General features: G+C 35.0%; 2 protein-coding genes across 2 annotated transcripts; both read right to left on the bottom strand.

Annotated features, from left to right (window-relative positions):
* Positions 1-3063: 3063 nt before the first annotated feature.
* On the bottom strand, positions 3064-6342 carry LOC134301474 (homeobox protein Hox-C4-like). Its single transcript, XM_062986168.1, has 2 exons — positions 5976-6342; positions 3064-3805 (listed from the first exon to the last, which is right to left on the bottom strand). The coding sequence occupies exons 1-2, from the start codon at positions 6340-6342 to the stop codon at positions 3510-3512; spliced, it is 663 nt and encodes a 220-aa protein (XP_062842238.1). The 3' UTR covers positions 3064-3509.
* Positions 6343-17339: 10997 nt separating this feature from the next.
* Positions 17340-19801, bottom strand: LOC134301593 (homeobox protein Hox-C5-like). Its single transcript, XM_062986375.1, has 2 exons — positions 19516-19801; positions 17340-18178 (listed from the first exon to the last, which is right to left on the bottom strand). The coding sequence occupies exons 1-2, from the start codon at positions 19745-19747 to the stop codon at positions 17976-17978; spliced, it is 435 nt and encodes a 144-aa protein (XP_062842445.1). The 5' UTR covers positions 19748-19801; the 3' UTR covers positions 17340-17975.
* Between the last annotated feature and the right edge of the window lie 3121 nt (positions 19802-22922).

Genomic DNA, 22922 nt, shown 5'->3' with positions numbered 1-22922 from the left:
GATTTTACTATTAAAGTCTTTATTTTAACATGACTGTTTTGTTTTTGTCACATGTACAAACACAGGCGTGTGTGTGTGGTTCTGTAAATTCTGCCTTTATAACAATATATTATTTTAAAATGATCTGTGAGCTTTTGTGTTAAATTTCACTTTTATAAACAAAGAACTTCGGCTATTTTTATTATTTTATTATCAGCTTTAATGAAATTAATTCATTATACAAATAATTCATCAACAAAGAGCCACATTATTTTACACACGATTTTATTTAAAGCTTTTATGATTTAAACACAATTACTTTATACTTTTTATACACATTACTATGATAATAAATGTGTGATTTTATTTAGGAAATAAATGCAATTAATAGTTATTTTATTATTTTATCAACATTTTTGTTAAAATCTAATACAGATTGTAAAAGTGCAGGTTTAAAATGTGTAATTCTTGATATTCTTGCAATATTTTTAGCTGCTTTTTAAAATTTGCTCCAGTTTTTTTTACCCAGGATTTTCATCTTTATTAAATATGTATTCATCTGCATTTAAACATGTTTATCTGTATTTAAATGTGTTTTATTTGTGTTTATCTGTATTTAATAGTGTATGTTTGTGTTTATTTCTGCACGCTGCTTGATCTCTCCTCTTTTAAAAGCAGGACGACACTCATGAGCTGGAGATTGGAGATGGTTCCCCGCTCGCCCCTCCACTGCTGCTTTAATAGCTGTGTGACCTCTGTTTCACCTTTAGTCTGATAAACATCCTCTCACAGATTCAGCTGCACACCAGCACACCAGCACACCAGCACAACCCCGAATCTGGAAAAAAGAGGGACAGTGTGAGTCCTAAACATCACGACATCATCTACATAAACTATAAAGATAAATAAACATTTCTATAGGTTATGTGGGGTTTCGTTTATATTTCCTTCTTCCTGGAATAATAAAGACAGACTAAATAAAAATATAGAAAATAGAATACCAGTATGTAGAATATAGAATATAAAGTAAAGAATTCCAGTATTTAGAATATAGAATATATAGAAAATAGAATACCAGTACTTAGAATATAGAATATATAGAATATATATATAGTATAGAATACCAGTATTTAGAATATAGAATATATAGAGTATACAATACCAGTATTTAGAATATAGAATATACAGTAGAATACCGAATTTAGAATACAGAATATATAGAATATATAGAAAATAGAATACCAGTATTTAGAATATATAGAATATATAGAATATATAGAGTATACAATACCAGTATTTAGAATATACAATATCAGAATTTAGAATTTAGAATATATAGAATATAGAATACCAGTATTTAGAATATATAACATAGAGTATACAATACCAGTATTTAGAATATATAGAATATATAGAATATACAATACCAGTATTTAGAATTTAGAATACCAGAATTTAGAATATAGAATATAGAATACCAGTATTTAGAATATAGAATATATAGAGTATACAATACCAGTATTTAGAATATAGAATATATAGAATATATAAAATATAATATATAGAATACCAGTATCTAAAATCTAGAATATAAAATACCAGTATCTTAGATTCTGTGTGTTTTCAGTTTAACTACGTCTCAGTTTGTAATTCAGGAATATAGAAGATTCAGTGCAGCAGAGTCCAAGCGGATGGTCTTTGGTCTTTGCGTGTTGTTGTTCCCATTGTCCACTTTCCATATTGTCTCAAACACACACACACACACACACGCGCACACACACACACACACACACACACACACACACACACAGTGTGGCAGGACGAGGCCTTTAAAGGTCATCACCCGTTAGCTAAAGACACTTGGCCTCCGGTTGAACCCAGTAGCTGCTCATCATCTGCCTGAGGAATTCGGTGCAGCCTCTTTAAAATGGTTCAGATGTTTCAATGAGGTGAAGTGCGAGCAGAAACATCTGCCCCAGTCACCACTGATAATAAAGTGCAGCTGAACTTCTTTATTCATGACACGTTTAGCTGGATTAAACAAACACACTTAGCCTACATCTATAAAAGTAATCTTAATCATGATGTTAAGTCATCATACTTCATGTACGATCATTTATTCTTCATCCTCAGTACCAGAACTGACTGAGGGTGGCTGGGTTTTCATCAACAACATTATCTACGTGACAATATTATCAATAATAATAATAATAATAATAATAATAATAATAATAATAAATCATCCAAACGTCAGCACTGATTTCTAGAAGAAAACGTGATTTGTGTTGAAATTCTCATTTTCCACATTAATCTTAGAAAACTGACCTCTTAAAGAGTTCTTAAAAGATTTTAGGGATTATTTATTAAGCACCACTTAAGGCTTTGAGTCCCACATTAAACATCTTAAGTGGAAGTGAATGGGACGCGGTTTCCTAAAGTATTTACATCCAAACACAAGAAAATAAATGGAAGAGGATTTTTGGCTCTTTGTGTTTTTGGAACATGATGATAAAATGTGAAATTAGTTTTTTTTGTGTATTTGACAGTTTGGTTAGTTCGTTATTATATTTTATGATTTGTTAGTACTGCTTTGGATTATTTGTATAACCTGACAGAATCGAGAGCGAGTTTATTCCAGAAACACGAAATATTAAGTAGTAAAAGTTGTGTTGCTGTATACAGTTTATATAAAACAATACAAATATTTAAAGACCACCTTTAGGATTATTTTGGTTTATTACAGGCGGTCAGGTTTTCTACACGGTGGTCTTCATCCTAAAGTCTTCCTCAGTCAGAGCGATTTTACGATTCAAAAACAAACATTTTGGAAGATATGTATTCAAATAACCTTTTATAATGAATTATTTCTAGAACTTTAATGTAAATGAAACTTAAATCTGATTATTTTAACAGCGGCAGATTCTGGTTTACTCTTTTACTAACGTGATAAATGATTTGATTTGCATTTAATGTAAAATGAACCAACTTCACTTTTCTTTGTCACAATTACAAAACAAAACAGCAACAAAACGGATAAAAAAAAAGAAAAACAGTGAATTTGATTTAAATGAGACTCGCTGATCGTTTACACGGACACATTTTTATTAAGCACAAGCACTTACAGCACAAAAACACGATCATATTTTATATTCTAAGGTAAAATAACAGTACGGGACCCGGTCCTGTCACAAAAACGCAACGAAGGAACTAATTTTGCTTCAAGTGCATCAAATGGTAGGTTAATTTTTGTTTTTTCCTCTTATTAAGAACTTAATATCAAATCAAATAACTTAAGATAAGAAATAAGAAATAAATCAACGTTACAGTTAATAAATAAGTAACCCTGTGCAAGCTGATGGACACATCAAGTCAATGTCCTGTTTTCAAGTAGTACAATAAAATAATAATAATAAATACCACATACGATATTAAATACTGCTGAAATAATTCCACCCTGTACCTGTAAAAGAAAATATTTTACTTCTTTTTAAAATACTGTTCATTCTATGTGTGTCCATTAAGCGCTGAGATTAGATCTTTGTGATGTCCTGATCCCGAGCTGCACTGTTGGACGAAGAAGACGAGGATGATGAAGATGAAGATCGGACCTTGGTGTTGGGTAACCGGTGGTCCTTCTTCCACTTCATCCTGCGGTTCTGAAACCAGATCTTAATCTGCCTCTCGTTCAGACACAGTGTGTTTGCGATCTCGATTCTCCTCCGCCTGGTCAAGTACCGACTGTAGTGAAATTCCTTCTCCAGCTCCAGGATCTGCTGGCGGGTGTAAGCGGTGCGGGAGCGTTTCGATTCCGATCCACACGAGCTCACTGTAAATAAAACCAAAAATATTAAAGATTTAAAAATTTTAATGCACATATAAAAACAATCAAGGATTAAATTTTTTTTTGTTAAATCAGCAGCAGGATAAATACTCGGTTTTAGAAGTGGTTTAATGAAAATGTTTATTTTGTTAAAAATGTGTTTTAGACGGATTATTCGACAAGTTTTTCCAATTATAATAGTAACATCAATTTTTACTTAATCCAGACTTTGTTTCTCTTTTGCTTTAGCTTTTGCATCTTCCCTTTAGAAACTGTTCAATCGGTTGTATCTGTGTGAAGCCTTAATATATAACGTGATAATTTGTACGTTTAGTCTGTTTAAGTTATAAAGCAGGAGTTACATTATTTGTATTGGTTCACACTAAGATGAAGCTTAAAATGTTGAATGCTGGTGTAATTTCAGCTTTAATCAAATGATTTTTTTATTACTCCTCAATTGCTGAACGACTCTTGCGTGCTTTAAGCCAAAGATAAATTCCCTTCGATGGTGGATAATAAAGTTAATCAAATTAACGTTTAGAATTATTAATAGGCTGTTTTTTTCTGTAAAATAATGGGATACCTACGGATTTAATTGAACCAGGCTTTAGCACAATGCTTCATTTACACCGACAGAGTGGAATTATCTCAAGTGTTATATTCAGGCTTTATGAACTCTTACATCTGTAATTACCCTTCAGCTTCCAGCTGCTCTTGTTAGAGTTCATTTAATACTGGATTTTCTCTCTAGCCAGGCTACACCAAGCACAAACACATCTAGGAACATCCAAATCATAAAAATCCTCTAATAAACTGACTCAAACCAGCAGAACTTCGTTTGCATTTTAATGATAACTAAGCTTCCGACTTTAACAAAACCAACTCAACATTATGTTAAAATAACGAGAATGTAGTTTCATTTCACTTTATGTGATCCATAATGTTCAGCATAGCAGATCTAATTCCATCAGACGCGCCAGATTACATTTATTGAAAATTAATAATTTATAAAAATCAAATGCGCAGTTACTTGGCGTCCTTTGTTTCTGCACCAAACGCGCAGTTTAACAGAACTAAAACATACACTACCCAAAATAAAATAATAAAATGCATCTTTTTGTCTTAAAGTGACGACATCTTTTGTACCTTTAGTAGTTTACAAACTCTAAACAAATATTAAACGGTACAAAAGTGCTGGTATTGTAAAGCGAATGTTCATTTTAGTACTTCAGTGCTCTGAAACAAGGTCCTATTTTTGCCAAGTTACAAACACAGTCTAACAAAACAGACGCATTTATTTGAAACTACTTCCATTTTTTAATCCACCTCATTAAAATGTGTGGACGTGTTTCAAACTAAATTAAAATACCCAACACGAACCGTGTCAGTGAAGAATAACTGCTCAGTTTAGGCTGAAACGTTGTGCACTTCTGAATCGAGTCCATTCAGGGAATCACTACTTTTAATGCAATGATGTATTTTAGTGCAGAAACTCTCAGTATGAATGAATGAATAAATGCGAACATCATTTCTGAAGCTCCGAGGCTGTTTACATTCTCAGGAGCAGAAGTCTTATCCTCTTATTAAGATTATCGCTGAATTATTGATGAATCGTGATTTTTCTCAGAGATCTTGGTCTCAGTCCAAGTCCTCCTCCAAAACACACTCACACACTCTCTCTCTCACACACACACACACACACACACACACACACACACACACACACACACACGAGTGAAAAAAGCTGTCGGCTCTATTGGCCCTGCTGTAAAATTTATGGCCGGTGTAATAGCCGACGCTCGGTAGTAAATCCGCCTGGTGTGTATGTCGCTTCAAAGGATTTCTCTCTTAATACCGTCAAGCATCACATAGCCCGCATGACTGGTGGGCTTTAATGGCGAACATAAAGGGAAAGTAAAACAGGCAAGGGAACATAAACACAGAGAGATGGGGAACTGGAATTGGCTGCATGGCACTTTCCCAATTTTCCTTCTACTGGACATTTTTTTCTCCCCTAACTTACCCAGTTCAACTCATCAGGTCATCAGAAAAACACTGGACTACAGGACTGGCTGGGGAAAAACATGTGTTCTCTGTGCACTGTTATCGAAACAACCCATAAACGTTAGCCAAGCCAAAATTTACCAATTACAATGTGGTGTTTCCAGTTGCCTACCTGTACCGGCGTGGATTTTCCTCATCCAGGGATACACCACAGGCTCGGGGCTCTCTGAGGGCTGATCGGGGGCAGCTGTCTGGGTGGCCGGGGCAGCACTCTGAGGTGTGAAGGTTTTTAAATTGCCCTGGTGCTCAGAAATGCTTTCAGACTCACATTTACCCTCCTGGTAGGTGGCAGAGTGAGGATATAATAACTCCTGCTGCTGGTGCTGCTGGTGAGGTTGGTGAGGTTGGTGATGGTATTCGGTGTCCCGGGCGCGTCTGTAACATTCAGAAGTGATGTAGTCATTTTGCGAATATTCCTCACACGGAGGAAATTTAGGATCGATGTAGTTCGAGTTCATCAAATACGAGCTCATGATCATTAATTTAGGGAGGGGGAAGAAATAAATTGTCTTGCTTTGTGTCGTTTTACTGCTCTATAAAAGCACCACCCCTCCCACCGGTCACGGGGAGCCTGCAAACTTACTTTGATCACGAGATGCGGTCTAGGCCAATGGCAGCGACTGGGGTCAAAATACCCGGATATGGAAGCCAATATTTTCAGGAGAACCTGGAGTATAGGAAAAAACACCAAGAGAAAAGCAAAAGCAGTTTATTCTGTTTCAACTGATTTTAGCTACAGAATCATCCAACATTGTCCTACAGTGTAAGTGTATGGTGTAAAAAGCTTTCTATTTCATTAAACAATAATTAAATCTAAATTCATTATTTATAATATAATATAAAATTCTGATTCTGAATTCTGATTCTGATAAATAAACAATAAATAAACAAATAGGTAAATAAACACTAATAATTTCACAGACATAAGTCAGAAATATTTTCAATGTTTTATGTAATACACAACTCAACACAAATTCTATAGTGCTTTATTAAAGATTGCTGTCTTTGTTTTCTGACCATTTCTTTGGATTTCTGTTATTGTACCTTGGTTGTATAAGCGTACTGCTAAATAAGTAGGTAAAGAAACATAGATTGATAGATTGCATAATGACAAATTTGTATTTATTTATTTGAGTTTTACGCCACTTTATATGTTGTGTTATTTATGGCATGAATGGCGTTATGTTGAAGTCATGTTTTTCTTGTTTCTATTTGTGACTTGGTTGAGGGTTTATTTAACAGTTCCAGGTACGTGTAGCTGTTGTCTCTCTTTGGTTTATTTGGGGAATTCGATCAGAACATGCTCTATTGTGAGACGTGTTTGGCATCTTTCACATGTTGGGGGTTGTCTCCTTTTATTAAGCACTGATGGGGCATAATGACAAAAAGGAGTTTGTATGGTAAGCCGTGCACTTTGGAACATTGGCAAATGCATATAACTTAATTTTCGAGATCAGTCATCAGAGGAGTACAGTTTAATATGTGCAAGATTGAAAGTATGTTGGCTGTTATTGATAACTGATCATTATGGTTAATTCTATATGCCAAATATTAAAAGCAGAAAGCACCATAACAAGAAGGAAAGACTGTCATACACCATATTTACGTTTCCCTGGAGAGAGTTTGTGATGTGTTGGTACTTCTATAATACAAGGCATTAAACCAGGGGTGTCCAAATTCCTGCATAAGACTTTAAGTCTAGAAATGCCTACTGGATTTGCAGGTCATGCATTTGTATGGGTCAGTGTATCACCCATTTTAAACTGTCTATAATCTAATAATCCTATCTAACCCTGTTCTACAGTTCTATAAGGCCCCTAATGCAGAGTGGAGTTGCCTGTAACATGGGCTATTTAATATGCACTAATATTGTTATAACGACTGGCATGTTTATATTAATACAACCTCATACTAGGATTGTAGGTTCTTACTAAATTGAAATTACATTGAATTTAGAGAGTACAATTTGGACTTAATTCCAAAATAAATCAGCTATAAGTATAATCAGCAGTCATTACAAAAACTGCTAGCATTAGCATTACTAAACAATATGTGCACACCTTGGTAAAGCATAGTCTGTGCTAGCAGTCATTAAAATATGCTATTGTGCATGTGTTTACATTTAACCATAATTATATGCTGCTTTTCATATTACATACACAAGGCGGGCATGTACACCCATCATGATTCAATTAAGGTCAGATGCTTCAGCCACACCCACTGCTAACAGGTGAATAAAATCAATTATGTATCACATGCCCACATATAACTGACTTTGCTGTTCCAGCATGGCAGTGCCCATATGCATGGGTGACTTGCCTGTGCAAAAATGCCATCATGTTGCAGACATCAAATGCAATAAACTGTTCTTCAACAAAGATTCAAGAGAATGAACACATCACAGGTTCTTGTCCCAATCTTTCTGGAAATGGGGTTTGTACAATAAGATGCCAACTCCATGTCAGTAAACTAATGCAGGCAGCTGATAGTTGTCTAGCAAGTGTTGGAACCAGAAGTGGAAACCAGAAGCCTCTACAGGTCCTGGAAACCTTGTTTAAATGCACGGCATCATGAACTCAATAACAAAGCTGGCTGCCTCCGCCAAGAAGCTAAAACTGGGTTAAGGGTAAATGTTCACGCAGCACTATGATCTCAAACCCCAAAAAAATCTTATTAAATGTTAGAGAGCGACTCGGCGATGTTAAGAGTTACTTAATGAGTTTTGGAAAATATGAAAACAAATCTAATCTTCACTGAACATAAATGAATTCTGAGTTTAAGCTTGTTTATTTTTACACATTTATCAAAGAATACACCATATGGACAAAAGTATTTGGACACCTGTGGTCTTTACTAGGTTCAGGTCCATAAAGGGTCCATTAAGACATGATTCGCTCATTTTGCTGTGGAGGAACTACGGTGGCCTGCACAGAACCCTGACCTCAACTACACTGCACTGAACACTCCTAGAATGAACTGGAATGTGGATGCCAGTATCAGTGCCTGCATTTAAAAATGCTCTTTTTTGACTCAGTGGGCACAAATTCCTATTCAAACAGGGGGTGAGGTATCTGTATCTGTGAGTAATTGCATAATTTTACAGCAGTAACAATAATTGTTTTTATGTTCAGATTTGACATTAGATTATGAAATATTTATTATAACATTAATTTTTATTCAAACCCTGGATGTTGCTTTGTACAGAAAGGTTCCTGCAAGATAGTTTATGGTTCTTTTAGTTGTCCTACTGACAGAACTCTCACAGGTGTTCTTATGCAAAGGTTCCTGAACTATGGTTCCAAATTACCCCAAAACTGAAATCGAAAGCTGCAAATACTGAGCCGTTAATGAAAAGAGAAGCTTCAAGATTTGTGGTGCAAAACTGTTTTAAAGTTTGCTATTAAAACTGCAAAATAAACTAAAATATTCTCAAATTTTGACTAAAAATTTCTGTTGTTTCTGTTTTCATTTTTATGAAGTAAATTTGATCTGAATCGGAGTCAGATTACAAACTGTAAATTCAAAGTCCTAGACTTTACATTTTCTGGGATTATTTGGGTTTTCTTTGTTGCAGAACCCATTCGGAGAATAAAGTAGGAGGAAGAAAGCCATCCATTTGTTTATACTGTTTGCGTTTTAACTTAGAAAGAGACACTCAGGGTAACAATGTTCTGGACATGAAGATAAGTGAAGAAGAGTGAAGAGCATTGGTGATTTGAACCAATCACCTTCTTCTAAACAAAACTGTAATGACTGGAAACTGCACATGACCAGATTGCATTTCTAAAATATTTTCCTCATGCATCAGAGATGCTTAGTTTAGGAGATATGGCTTCATTCATGGATGCACGATAAGGCAACAAGTACACAAATCCCTACAGTTACTAATTCTGTATAGTTCCACTTCTAGAGTCTGTAATTTTACCCCATGATCCTTTATGACACAAATGCTGTTAACAGTGTTGTGTAAAAATGTTCATATTATATTGACAGATTCATTCCATAACCAAACATCCACACAACACACACACACACACACACACACACACACACACACTGAGGATTCGAAATCGTCCATGTATTCCCGTAGATCTGAACTTGTGGATGTTAAGAAGTTACACAAATTCGGTTCTACAGGGTGCATATAGACGACGTTTACACACCGAGCAGCAAACTGGGAAAAGGAAAGAAATGAGTGTTGTTACATCGTACAATCACAGGACTACAACTTATTACAGGAGACACAGATTGAAGAAACAAGAAAAGAAGAGAAGAGAAGACTTAGTGGTTGGGGTACTGAACTAGTTAGAAGGTCATTAGTTCAAACCCCACCACTTGAACAAGTTAGGTTAGGTGCTCAGGTTATATTGTCAAGTCAAGTCAATTTTATTTATATAGCACTTTTTACTATAGACATCATCTCAAAGCAACTTTACAGAATCCAGGACCAACAGACCAAAAACCCCTATTGGGCAAGCCCTGTCGCCCTGACAGTGGCAAGGAAAAACTCCCTTAAAAATACAGGAAGAAACCCTGAGAGTAACTAGACTAAGCAGGGACCCCCGTCCTTCTTGGGTGGCCTACAATATTGTGTCATATTGTATTTTATATTCTGACTATATTCTGTTGCTGTGGATAAAAGCATCCGCTAAATGTCAAACTTGAAATATGAGGAGAAGTATTTGAATAAAATAAAACAAGAAAAGCAAAGAAAAAATAAGAAGAGAAAAATAATTAAGTAAAAGAAATAAATACGAGTTTACACACCCTAATAATGTTCTAGCTTGACAACTTACTGTATTTTGTAAATATAAACAGATTTGAAATTTGATGCCTGCAAAATACTCAAAAACTGGACACAGCATTCAGAATACAGTTTTCACCTAACACAGTCCACCACTGCGTCGTGCAAATGCAGCCTGAAACTCTATTACACAAGGATAAAGCCGTACATCAATTATACACAGAAGTGCTGTTGAGTTCTCTGGGTCCAGGGTCATTACAGATGGACCAAAAGTCAGTGGACAAGTGTGCTGGGGTGAAAAGGACAACCAAGACTCGTATCAGCAAAAAAGCCAGCATATATCATGATACAGGGGGCATTGGTGCTGACGGCATGGATGACTTGCATATGTGAGGGTAGCATTAAGGAGTTATTGATTAGCATTTTAGAAAGAAACATGCTGCCATCAAGGCGATGTCTTTCCTGGTAAATCCATAATAATTTCAGAAAGATGATGCCACGCCTCATTCTGCACAAGCTACAACAGTGTGGCTTTGTAGACAGAGAGTACACATGCTTGACTGGCCTGCCTGCAGTCCACATCTGTCTCCTAAATAAAATGTCAGGAGCATGGTCGAGCAAGAATGAAGAAAAATTCCACTCCCAAGTCTGCAACAATTAGTGTCCTCAGTTCCCCATGCATTAAAAAGTAGAAATTAATAGGAACACTGATGGAACACAGGGGGGAACACGCCCTGTTTAGGAGTGTGTTGCAGGGATCAAATTCTAAACGTGTTTCTGTTTACAAACTACAATGAAGCTGATGAGTGAAAACATTAGAAATCTTTTCTCTCTACTTTTATCAATTAAACAAAGACTTAAGGGAATTAACACATCAAAGACGTTTATTTTACTGATTTTAATAAACTGCCCAGGTTTTCTGGAAATTGCGTTTGAAAACAAAAATAAAGAAAATTAAGAAAATAAAAGGCGAAATAAATAAATATCTACAAATAAATAATAGTTAAAAGCGGAAAACTAAAAGTGTGAAGAAAGAAATAAAATTTAAAATAAAAAAATCGTTTTAAGGGTATTTGAAAGGACAGAGAGAAGCAAGAAGCATCAAGAAAAAAAAAAGAAAACGAAAGGACAATAAATGAAGGCAGAATATTAAAACCAGAAAGTGCTGAAAGAAGAAAGACTAAATGTTCCTTCAGTGCTCCCAATAATGTCTGAATATATTTAATATAATCGCTATTTGCTCATGTGAATATTTCAACAAAATATCGGTTTAATCAGCCCACGATAAACATCTCACGATTAAAGCCAATTAACCAATGAATCTAAATAGCAGGACACTTAAAACGAAGTGAATTCTCAGATCGGATCGGGCTGCAGTTTTATATACGTTGCCATAAATCTTAGATGCCACCCCCCTCACCAGCACCACCACTTTACCCTCTCCTCTCTCCTCCCACTCTCTCGCTGAGGACATATTTTAATATTAGACAGGGTGACCGACGTTTCACCCCTCCATCAGATCTGTTTCAATAGTTCACTGCCAAGGAGTTATTGATGAGACACCGCCAATGAAATTTGTCCCAATACAAAACGCCATTTGTCCTCCTCTCAACCTTCCGAGTGAATGTAACCTTAATATGCGTCTAGACGTTTTGTGATGGCTTTTTAGAAACATGCTGGTCCAGGGTTTTGTTTCAGCCTCGCAGTTTAGCATAAGCTAGTCTATATGCATACCTGATCCTGCTGAGATGATGGTAGTTCCATCGGTGTCCTCAGAATTTGCATTTACAAACATTAAACTGCATCCAGTTTTATTCACTAAATACTGAATTCATTTTGCTTTGCGGTTCTCTTGTGTCTAATAAAACAAGGGGTCCAATATTTTTTAAAAAATTAAATAATTTCCTTTATTTCCTTTGATTCTATAAAAAATAAGATACTTGATCGCGATTTGGGCGGAACTGAACATTAGAACCTACAGATTATTTAATTCATTTCAGGTTACTTTATAATGAATGAAATTAACTGTAAAGCTGCTCACATGGTTTATAATTCAGTCCTCGGTGATATGAGGATTAAATTCACAATTTAGAGCCCTTATACTGTAGGCATGTTCTTATAATTACAGATCAGACCATCATTTTAACAGACTGAATAGAATCCACAAGCACTGAATTGCCAGGGAAGTTCATCTGAATTAATAATTACTTATTTCAGCATCGTGGTTCTCATGTTTCCTCGTTTACATTTGATATTCCTCTCTTTTATATAAATAAAATACATATAATTACATAGAAATATATAAATACATATAATTGGATACACCAGAGCTGTTTGCTGACCTTCAGACTAAAACATTGTGTATTACAGGATAGAGCAGGGTTAGTGGATTTCTCTGTAATTAATTACTAGATAATTAAATTACACTGAGTTGCTCTGAGGTCCTATATGTCAGCAGTAATTTGAGTATTAAATCCACAATTAGGACACATTACAGTGTATTCAGTCATGTGCAGATAATAACTGACAGAATCTACTGCAGTTTATTCATACTGCAATTGTCATCATGGACATGGACACCCCCAGCATCGGGGAGGTTGTTTGGAAGACAGCATGTTAGGTATCAGCTGATCGATCCCACTGTAAATGAAAAATGGAAGGTAAGGACTGTTCCTATTAGGATTTTTACATTTCTACATTTAAATGGGCTAAATTTATTACTTTATTTAGTTTAAACATTTATGTATTTGACCCTTTGAAACCTTGTTAATGATGTTGCAGCCAAAATTACTAATAAGCAATTTACATTGTTTACAGTGCAATAGTTATGTTATTTTTCTTATTTTATTGTTACTGCTATTAATATTAAAGCTTAAGTAATCCAGATAAGGGATTCAAAATGAATATTGTAGCGTCAGTGGGAGGAGCCGTGGTATCCAGGCTTACCGTCAGCGTGTATCCCAGTGTGGGAGACTGGGTGGCTGCGGTGAGAGCTGGATAGGTAGCTTATATGTTTGTCTGTTGTATGAATGTATGTGTGTATGTATGAGTGTACGTCCTAAACCACTGAGAGATCTGCCAAGGGCAGCTCACTCGAGGTCCCGGCGCTCGCCTTCCTGCTCGCCGGCGCCACAATATGTTTAATACTGAGCTTTTCATCGTTTGCTTTATTATTTACAGATCTTACGTTTTTAATTTCTTCTACAATTATTTTTCTGACATTTAGCTCTACATTACATTACATGCCATCAAGTATAAATAATCACTAACTAGTTATAAATTGCAATATTTAAACATCGTAAACATGCTACCTTGGACAACCGCTAAAAACATTCTTTTTAATGACCAATGTTCTTCTGAATTAGGTTCAATTAGAAGCGATTTTACTCCTGTTGTGCTGATCACCTGTTTCCTTTTTGTAATTTTAGTAAAGATGCAGTTTTTATTTATAAAACTATTATAATAAGCAACCAGGATAAACAGCAGACACGCTGTAATAAAGTTAAGCTCCAGTCACCAAAATAATGCATCAATTAAGCTTTAAAATAGAGACTTTAGTCAAGTCAAAATATCATCAATCATTTTTATTTTTAGTTGTAGTCAGTGGCGGATGAATTTATGATACAATAAGCATTTAGTTATAAGATAACTTCAAACACAGAGTACACATTTAGTCTTGATTTAAATTCGATTATCTTTTTATCGCGATTATCGTGGTTATAAAAACTTCTCACTAATCTTACTGGTAAAATAAAACGATTAGAATTAACATGTTCAGTCTTGCTTTAACACCAACTTATTGTTACCCTGTAGGTCGAACTACTACTATTTCTTTTTGGTTGAAGCTTTTCTCGATTACTTTTCATAGAATTTAAGTCTAGTAATTATGACAGAACAGGGCATAAATAAACTCTCATTAATTTTTAATCTGAAATCAATCTTTTTGTGATTAATTATGTAACTTGATTTGTGGGCATGAACAAAAACTGAAAAACTGAGAAACGTGTGTGTGTGTGTGTGAAAGAGAGAAAACTTTAGGCAGGCCTACTTGAATACAACTTATAGAACTTGTCAAACTGCATGCGTGTTCTGGTTTAAAAAAAAAGTTAAACCCCACCTACCGATTTATAAGAAGATTTGGTGAATGAAATAAACATTATTTTTAATAATCTGTCTCAGGCCAAGCTAACATCGTTGGTTTGAGCTGTGAGTTTGTTGTATTTTACATTAATTGGACAAATAATAAAATACAATCTAGCAATTGTTTTAAGAAAATAAATGACATTTAAATGTGACTTCATTACTTATGTGTTTAAAAACGTCACAATAAAGAAAATAAAACTTATCAAGATAAAACCAAACATTTAAAAGATAATTGAAATGCATTAGCTCGGACACCACCAGCATTTCCTCAAGAAAACATTAAATCAACATTTTCTAAAGAAACCATCAAATTAGGACATGAATTAATCCCCCAGCGTGGTGTCGATTTCATTAAAAATAAGATTATTAACTTACAGGACCATTTAGGAGTTAAAACCAGCCACCAGTCGCTCTTTAATCTTCGGTTCACTCATGTGGGCTTCACTTAGCATGCTTGATGTTGGACTGTATTGAAGGTTTTTGTCACTTACGTCTAAAAACCATAAAACTTACTTTAATGGCGTCACGTGGTGCATGTGAGCCACTCACACACTCCTTCTAGGCCTTTTCGACCTGCAAAACTTTCAAAAAGTAAATAAAAAAGACCAAAACGCAGCGTTTCTGCTGGAGGTCAGAGGTACAGAAAAGCTTATGTGTTATTTAAGGTTATAAATGTTGTCCAGATATTTTCAGCGCTGCACTGGTGAGTAGCAGATTAATAACATCAATTTACTGTGGTGTGTGATGTGTAGCTGGTGTGTTAATGAATAATGTAATGTATACATAAATGTCAGTGTTTTATATGTGTAAAATCATTGTTTAGACTTAATCGTGGTTATTTTGGTATTGGGCTTGTAATAAGTTGTAGTATGAAAAAGCGTATCTGTTTATTTTTTGTTTTCATGGATTATACTTTTATTTATTTCACAAACATAACTTCATACAGCCAGTGCAGTGATATAATGACAGAATAAACCTTTGAATTCGAGTTTAATTTACTATTTTTCCAGCTATCATGGAATTTTAAACTAAAACAGTCCTGTTTTTATTTAGATAAATATATTAACCACTCAAAGAACAAAACTAACAGCAAAATCTTTGACCGCCTATATGACCAGTTTTGGCTTGTTTTAAATAATTAGAAATAACTAATTTATTTTACTTTATTTTAATTAATTTTCCAAAAAGTAATTGTATGCACAGGATAAAAAAACTTAAAAGTAATGTTAACGTATTTGGACTCTTATTTCATTTTAAACTGTATAAAATGTATAATAAAGCTACCATGATAGAGTTATATCATTAACGCACCGTAATCGTTCAGCCCGATAAATAAAAGTGGTTTTGTTTTAAATTCCACTCATTTGGAGACTAAAACTTTACCACTGCTGCTGGATTCACATGAAAGTTAGAATGGTGATCGATCAGAATAAAACCTGCTCTGGTTTCCCATCTGTTTCAATAGACAGGAAGCAACTGTCGTCGTTTTGGAGTCATAAAGTTTTATTGGGTGTCAGGGCCATAAACCGGGTTACAGGCATGTGTCTGTACTGTAAATAATTACAGACGGATATCAGGACTGTGTGAGGAAGAACTGCTACTGAAGATTTCCAACAGCATTTATACATTAATATTCAAAGCACGTCGTAGGTTTAATAAATACTAACATTTAACTTTTCCAATCAATCTAATTAATTTCATCTGTTAGTATCAAAAACAAAAAGAAAGAAATCTGCTTTATTTTGGGTGAGGGGGAGGGTGGAACCCACTGCCCAATAAAATCCTACAGTATTTCTATCCTATTTTATTCATTCCTTCATCAAACGTCTTGCACCACATAGTTGGAATTCCACATCCCGACACCCCCAAACAAACCGGACGCAATGCGGAAGTTTTTCAACATTTGGACAAGTGACACGAGCGGAAATGAGTTGGTGTCTCTTTAGCAGCTGAGCACTGAATCAACAAATCAGAACTCAGAACCCAACACACTCAGAACTCAGAACCCAGAACCCAACACACTCAGAACCCAGAACCCAACACACTCAGAACTCAGAACCCAACACACTCAGAACTCAGAACCCAACACACTCAGAACTCAGAACCCAACACACTCAGAACCCAACACACTCAGAACTCAGAACCCAGAACCCAACACACTCAGAACCCAACACACTCAGAACCCAGAACCCAACACACTCAGAACCCAGAACCCAATACACTCAGAACTCAGAACCCAACACACTCAGAACTCAGAACCCAACACACTCAGAACCCAACACACTCAGAACTCAGAACCCAACACACTCAGAACCCAACACACTCAGAACTCAGAACCCAACACACTCAGAACTCAGAACCCAACACACTCAGAACCCAACACACTCAGAACTCAGAACCCAACACACTCAGAACTCAGAACCCAACACACTCAGAACCCAACACACTCAGAACTCAGAACCCAACACACTCAGAACTCAGAACCCAACACACTCAGAACCCAACACACTCAGAACTCAGGACTCAACTCAGAAAGTACACAAACCCACAAGAGAAACTGGTCAACAGGATTAAAGGTTTTGTGTTTTATTTAATACAGTTTTAACAATCACAGCGTGGTTTTCAGCTTTCAGCTACACACATGAAAGTGCAAAAAGCATTTTTAATAAATTTCCAATTATTCAAGCACTCTGGATTCAGTTATTTAGTTGGTAAGGTTGTAACATTTAAACACAAAGTACAGAATCTACATTACTTAGTCAAAGACTTCCACAAATCAGAATTGGAACCTAAACATAAAGTTAAATGGTCAGTAAATACAAATCATAGATGAATTTTATATAAATATATCATATAGAACTCTCTTCTCTAATACAGTGCTAGAACTTCAGCATGAGTGATAAAAGCAATACATTTTTAAATTCAATATTTAACACTGTATAATCTCACATGGCCACATTTAGGCATGTTTTGAAAATTAATTAAATGTTATATTGTGATATTAGGGTCACAATATGCTTATTGTGTTATAGACTGTTCCTGCTTTCTATCCTGGAGAGACTTAGCTCTGTTAGCACCATTGTTTTGGCAGACACTCAAAGACGAAATGGAAATGGAAATCAGGGGCAGAAGTTTTTAGGATTATTATTATTTTGGACAGTACCACGCTAAAGCATTATATATGTATTATTATCTAAAGTGTAAATAACATTTAAGTACTGATGTTTAATTCGGGACCTTTGTGTCTTTCTTCCACTTCATCCTGCGGTTCTGAAACCAGATTTTGATCTGTTTCTCATTCAGACACAGTGTGTTTGCGATCTCGACTCTTCTTCGCCTGGATAAGTACCGACTGTAGTGAAATTCCTTCTCCAGCTCCAGTGTTTGGTAGCGGGTGTAATTTGTCCTTGCACGTTTTCCATCAGATTCTGAAGTTCCACCAAAAAAAAGTAAAGACAAAAATCCTATTAACACTGAGGTGTAGAGAAAAATACACACGCATGAATCCTGGCCTTGCACATCACACATTTATTAAATATATGGTATTGAATAAACTCAATTATAAGTAGGTCATTTTTAATAAACCTAAAGAAAATAAAACAGTAGCTGAAATGATTTAAAGAACTGAATTAACACCTAAATTGTCACGTAAACTTTCTGGGTTTAAGAAACGGTGGTGAGTGAAGTCAGTGTTGGGTTCAGCCAGACTGATAAAAAAACACTGTGGGATTTTACTGTAATTGTTGTTGGTTGAAAACTGGAATAACATTAATGAACTCTTAGTTTAATCAGATTTTATCAAAATAATTGTCCACACTGCATCATCAGTAGTGGTTTGCTTATTTTGCTTAGTCAGTAAACTGGCTGAATAAATAAATGGATGATGTGTGGAGATTACAGAAACACATAGTGGTGGATGTTAAAAAAAGAATCTGAACTACATGACTTGCAAAACGAAGAATATAAAATAAGTTAAATATACAGTAACCTAATACTTCTGTGTCATTTATGAAATCTGTTTCTTTAGAAAGAGACTTATTGTGTGTTCTAAGTAATACCTAAGCATGTCTATAAAAATAAATAACAAAAAATACAAATACGTTAAATCGTACCATTAAAAACTGAAAAACAAAGAACTATATAAAAATGATGATTATCAGGGTTATGCATTGTAATAAATACTGGATGTACCAATAAGATTTAAGGTCACAAAAAGTTCAGAAATTTGAAATGTAATATAATAGTAAAATAAATATTATTTTTATTATCTTATTTCTATTTAAAGATAATTAAAAATAGACTCTAAAACTTATTTTTAACCCCTGATTTAGTTTAATCTGATAAATACTAAAATACTTTGATAGAAGATTAACCTCCATTTTCTTCATTTATAGACCAAAATTACTTCACTAACCAAGTAACACCAATCAAAATCAGCTGAAACGCCCGATTATTTTTGTTTAATTATTTGATACCGAATTTTAAGTTTCTGCACTTCGTAAACAGACCCGCTGCGTTTTTTTTTTTTTTAGTTTGGTGCCCTTATCCAATTAGGCCACCATAAATTTAGCCCCGGATGGTCTGTTGGTCGCAAACGGACAGTTTTACGAGCAATTGAAGCCTTTTGTCATAAAAATTTACGACCGCCGGTTTTATTATTTCCGAACGAGGTCTATAAAACTCAAGAAAAAATAACAATGAATGAATGGGGGAGGAAACCGAGAGGAAAACACAGTGAGGAGCGGGAAATCAGAGGAAACTTTACCGTGGCTCGTCTGTAGTTTGTTCATCCACGGGTAGATTTGCGGTCGCTGATCGGTTTGCGCGATCTGTGGATCTTTTTTCTTTTCCGCGTCGCTGTTTAGTTTGGTTTCAGTTTTACGCTCATGAGCACCGACGTCGTGGTTCGTGTCTCTGTTTTGCGCGTCGTACGATGTTTTCGATGGTGAGACGCGGTCATTGTGGCAGGTGAGGTCATCAGGTGGACCGGAGCTCATGTCCTGCGCGACGGCAGCGGCGGCGGCGGTGGTGGTGGTGGTGGTGTGGTTATGGTGGGCACCGAGGTTGTGAGTTTGGTATCATGCACTGTAAGGACTCCGTGACACGATTTCTTCAGTCGGAAACGTAAGATCTTGCTAAGCAGAAATCTAACTTTGGAGACGCATCATTCGATAGTCCACATTTTTTTTGAAGTATTTCCGCATGATTTGTGTCTCGTATTAACGGTACAGGATTTAGGATATAGGTAAAAGGTTTTGAGTTTTTTCCACTTTCCATTGGCCAAACATGGATCGTTTTAAGAGCATCACGTGTGTGCTTCTGTCCAGTCATAATTTTGGGTTAGATCATGCCAGTGCTTTATTAAGGGAGATCCAAACATGTCTGATAAGCTCGCAAACATTAACGCACTAAAGGAAAGCCAATAGCGTCACCTGGTGATGTGGACAGTACAGGACAAGCCACTGGTGTCAGTCAACCCTCTAATTTCCTATTTGCACTTCAGCACAGGAACAGATTTGTATCGATTTGACACAAAATTAAGAACAATTAAGATAAATAAAAGCGAAGACCAATCAATTACCTTTGTGTAATAGGGTTAGGTGGCCTAAAGTAGCTGTTTTATTACAATAGGAAGTTACAAATTCTAATCTTTGAAAGCAGGAGACCTTAGTACATCTGTGGCTACAGGGTAAACGAGGAAGTTTAAATGGTCTAAAGTCTTAAAAATAGAAATTCTAAAAATACGTGCTTGCTCCTTGGGTTGGTACCATAAGCACTATTAAAACGCACTTTATTGGACCTTAAACATCAAAGTTATATAATCAATTTTTGTATCTAAAGTTAATTATTTGTACCTTCACGTGTGAAAGAAAACACCCTCTAACGGTACAAAAGATCCTCCAGTCCACAGACAAGCTAAAATACAATTCAGCAGTTCAATTTTAAAAAGCATACAGAGCCTTAAGAGAATCAATATTATTATTCTTAGACTAGTGGTTCAAAATTGTTCCTGCATCAGGAAGCATTTGTCATCTTATTACTGACCCAAATCACTTGTGAACAGTCTTTAAAATACAATTTATTTAAAATGTTTAAGCAGTGCGTTCATGTTCTGTAGACATGAAACAAATACAGCTACAGCAATGACCAAAAGCCAATCCGATACCAAAACGCACTGGCTTACGAATCTTTAATAAAGACAATGATAAAATATTAATTAAGAAATTTTAGATTAGGCAAAATAAAAATAAAAGCTCTTTAGAAGGATAAAGCACAACATGAATGGTGATTGGCCAGTTGGAAAACATTGTTTTAAACTATATTCATAACTCTTTGTTAACAATAAGAGCAGCCTGTTAAGATTTTTATAGTGATAACATAGAAGAATCATTTGGCTTCCTAAATAAACTGTTAACTATTTTGGTGGCACCATTCAGTAAAGAATCGTAAACATCATGTAGTTTGTGGAGAAAAACTTTGTGGCACCAACAAAATAGTCATTATTGTAAACGTTTTAAGAAACCAAATGGTTTCTCTATAGCACTAGTACTGGGTCCTGTCATTACATTGCATTTCCTTTTTTTTTTTTTTTTGGATTAACTTGTTTAATAACTAATTATTGGTCACTGCTTTGTTTTACATTTCTATTAAAGTTATTCCATTAATGCAATGTTATCTATATTTTGCTGCAACTTCTCCTGAACCGCGTTTGTTTCCCAGTTTCTTATTTTCTCTTACTTTTGTATATTAATGGCAAATCCAGTGCAGAAACATCTGATTCTAACCAGCAGCAGCTTTCTGGTGCTTTTAGAAGTACAGTTCCACATGTTTTACGTTTAGAACATTTTTTTGTTATGACGGACTTTTTTTACGCACAAATTCATAAATAAAACAAACGCTCCATTTTCTTGATCTTATTATAAAGTTTCCTGTTTTATTCCACTAATTCTGCATTTCTGTGTTTTGCTGTTTGATTCGATAATTTGTAATTTAAACACACTTTCATTCTTATTTTATTTACATGTAACCTGTTAATAGAGGTTTTTAAAACATGGTTATAGACCTTCTGTTTAGATGTTGTGATTGTAATCTGTCCAAATATAAAGTTAGATTTAGATATTATAAGCACCATTTAAAAATGCATATGATTGACTTCATTTAAGCTTTTATTATGGTCATGAATGTGATAAAAATGTGTATAATAAAATGTGTACTTTAAATAAGAAATAAATGGCCAAACTTTTTTTTATAAAAGAAAAAACGCTGATTTCCATATAATGTTAAAAGCAACAAACACAAAACATACAGAAAATATCACACCTACACACGTGAATATAAATCAAGTGCAGGCTTATTTGTCTGAAACTTTTACATTTATAATGCTGTCATTTTTTTACACAATTAAATTGATTTAGAAAACAAAGTGAACAGTCTGAGCTGCTGTTTTACTGGATATTTGGTTTGTAAATATAATGTACAGCGTTTATGTTCGCTTACAGAAGAGCAATTCAAGCATCCACACAAGAAACACTGAATGTGGCTTGTTGAAATGTTTTATATATGTAAACACTCACAATTCAGATAATATGCAGTTTGTCAAAATGTTTTATATTTAATACAACATTTTATACAAAGTACAAGCATTTCATGCTTGGAACTTTCACATCACACTGAAAAAGTCGCAGCCCTTCCACTGTAGAATTTTCATTCAAATTTACCGAAATGCATCACAAATTATGGATAGAACTGGTATATTTATATTTTGCAATTTTTACACTTAATCGTGATAGAGATGTGAGATCTACAGAGCTGCGTGTCAGGTTGGTGAGAATTTGCACGTTAGAGGAATGAGATGAAGTTTTCACTGTTTTCACTTACATGTTGGTAAATGCGGGTAAATCTTGCATCATTTACACAAAGTCTAATCAAAACTATATTTTGTCTTACTCAAGATCTTTAAAGCGTTTAATACAGTTCCAGAAGTTGGTAGAACTTTTACAACCTAGCTTACGGAAATGTCTAAGGTCCAGTCCAGTCCGATCCTATTTGATTGCGGCACAGCTCCAAAATGCAATAAGTAGGTTATAAGTATTTTATATAACCACACATTTCCTCTTATACATCGACAAGGCACACAATCATGATGCACAAGGTTTGTTTATCGGTTATTGT

The sequence above is a fragment of the Trichomycterus rosablanca genome, chromosome 24 (genome assembly GCF_030014385.1).
Source record: "Trichomycterus rosablanca isolate fTriRos1 chromosome 24, fTriRos1.hap1, whole genome shotgun sequence".
Taxonomy (NCBI): Eukaryota; Metazoa; Chordata; class Actinopteri; order Siluriformes; family Trichomycteridae; genus Trichomycterus; species Trichomycterus rosablanca.
The sequence above is the reverse complement of the archived record's forward strand: the minus strand, read 5'-3'. Positions and strand labels throughout refer to the sequence as shown.

Bases quoted from the DNA above. Each gene is read 5' to 3' on its own strand.
- LOC134301474 (XM_062986168.1), bottom strand. From the start codon at position 6,342: ATGATCATGAGCTCGTATTTGATGAACTCGAACTACATCGATCCTAAA. The intron at 3,806-5,975 runs GTAGGCAACTGG...TTTTATTTACAG, and splicing joins GAAAATCCACGCCGGTACAG to TGAGCTCGTGTGGATCGGAA.
- LOC134301593 (XM_062986375.1), bottom strand. From the start codon at position 19,747: ATGAGCTCCGGTCCACCTGATGACCTCACCTGCCACAATGACCGCGTC. The intron at 18,179-19,515 runs GTAAAGTTTCCT...GTGGAACTTCAG, and splicing joins CAAACTACAGACGAGCCACG to AATCTGATGGAAAACGTGCA.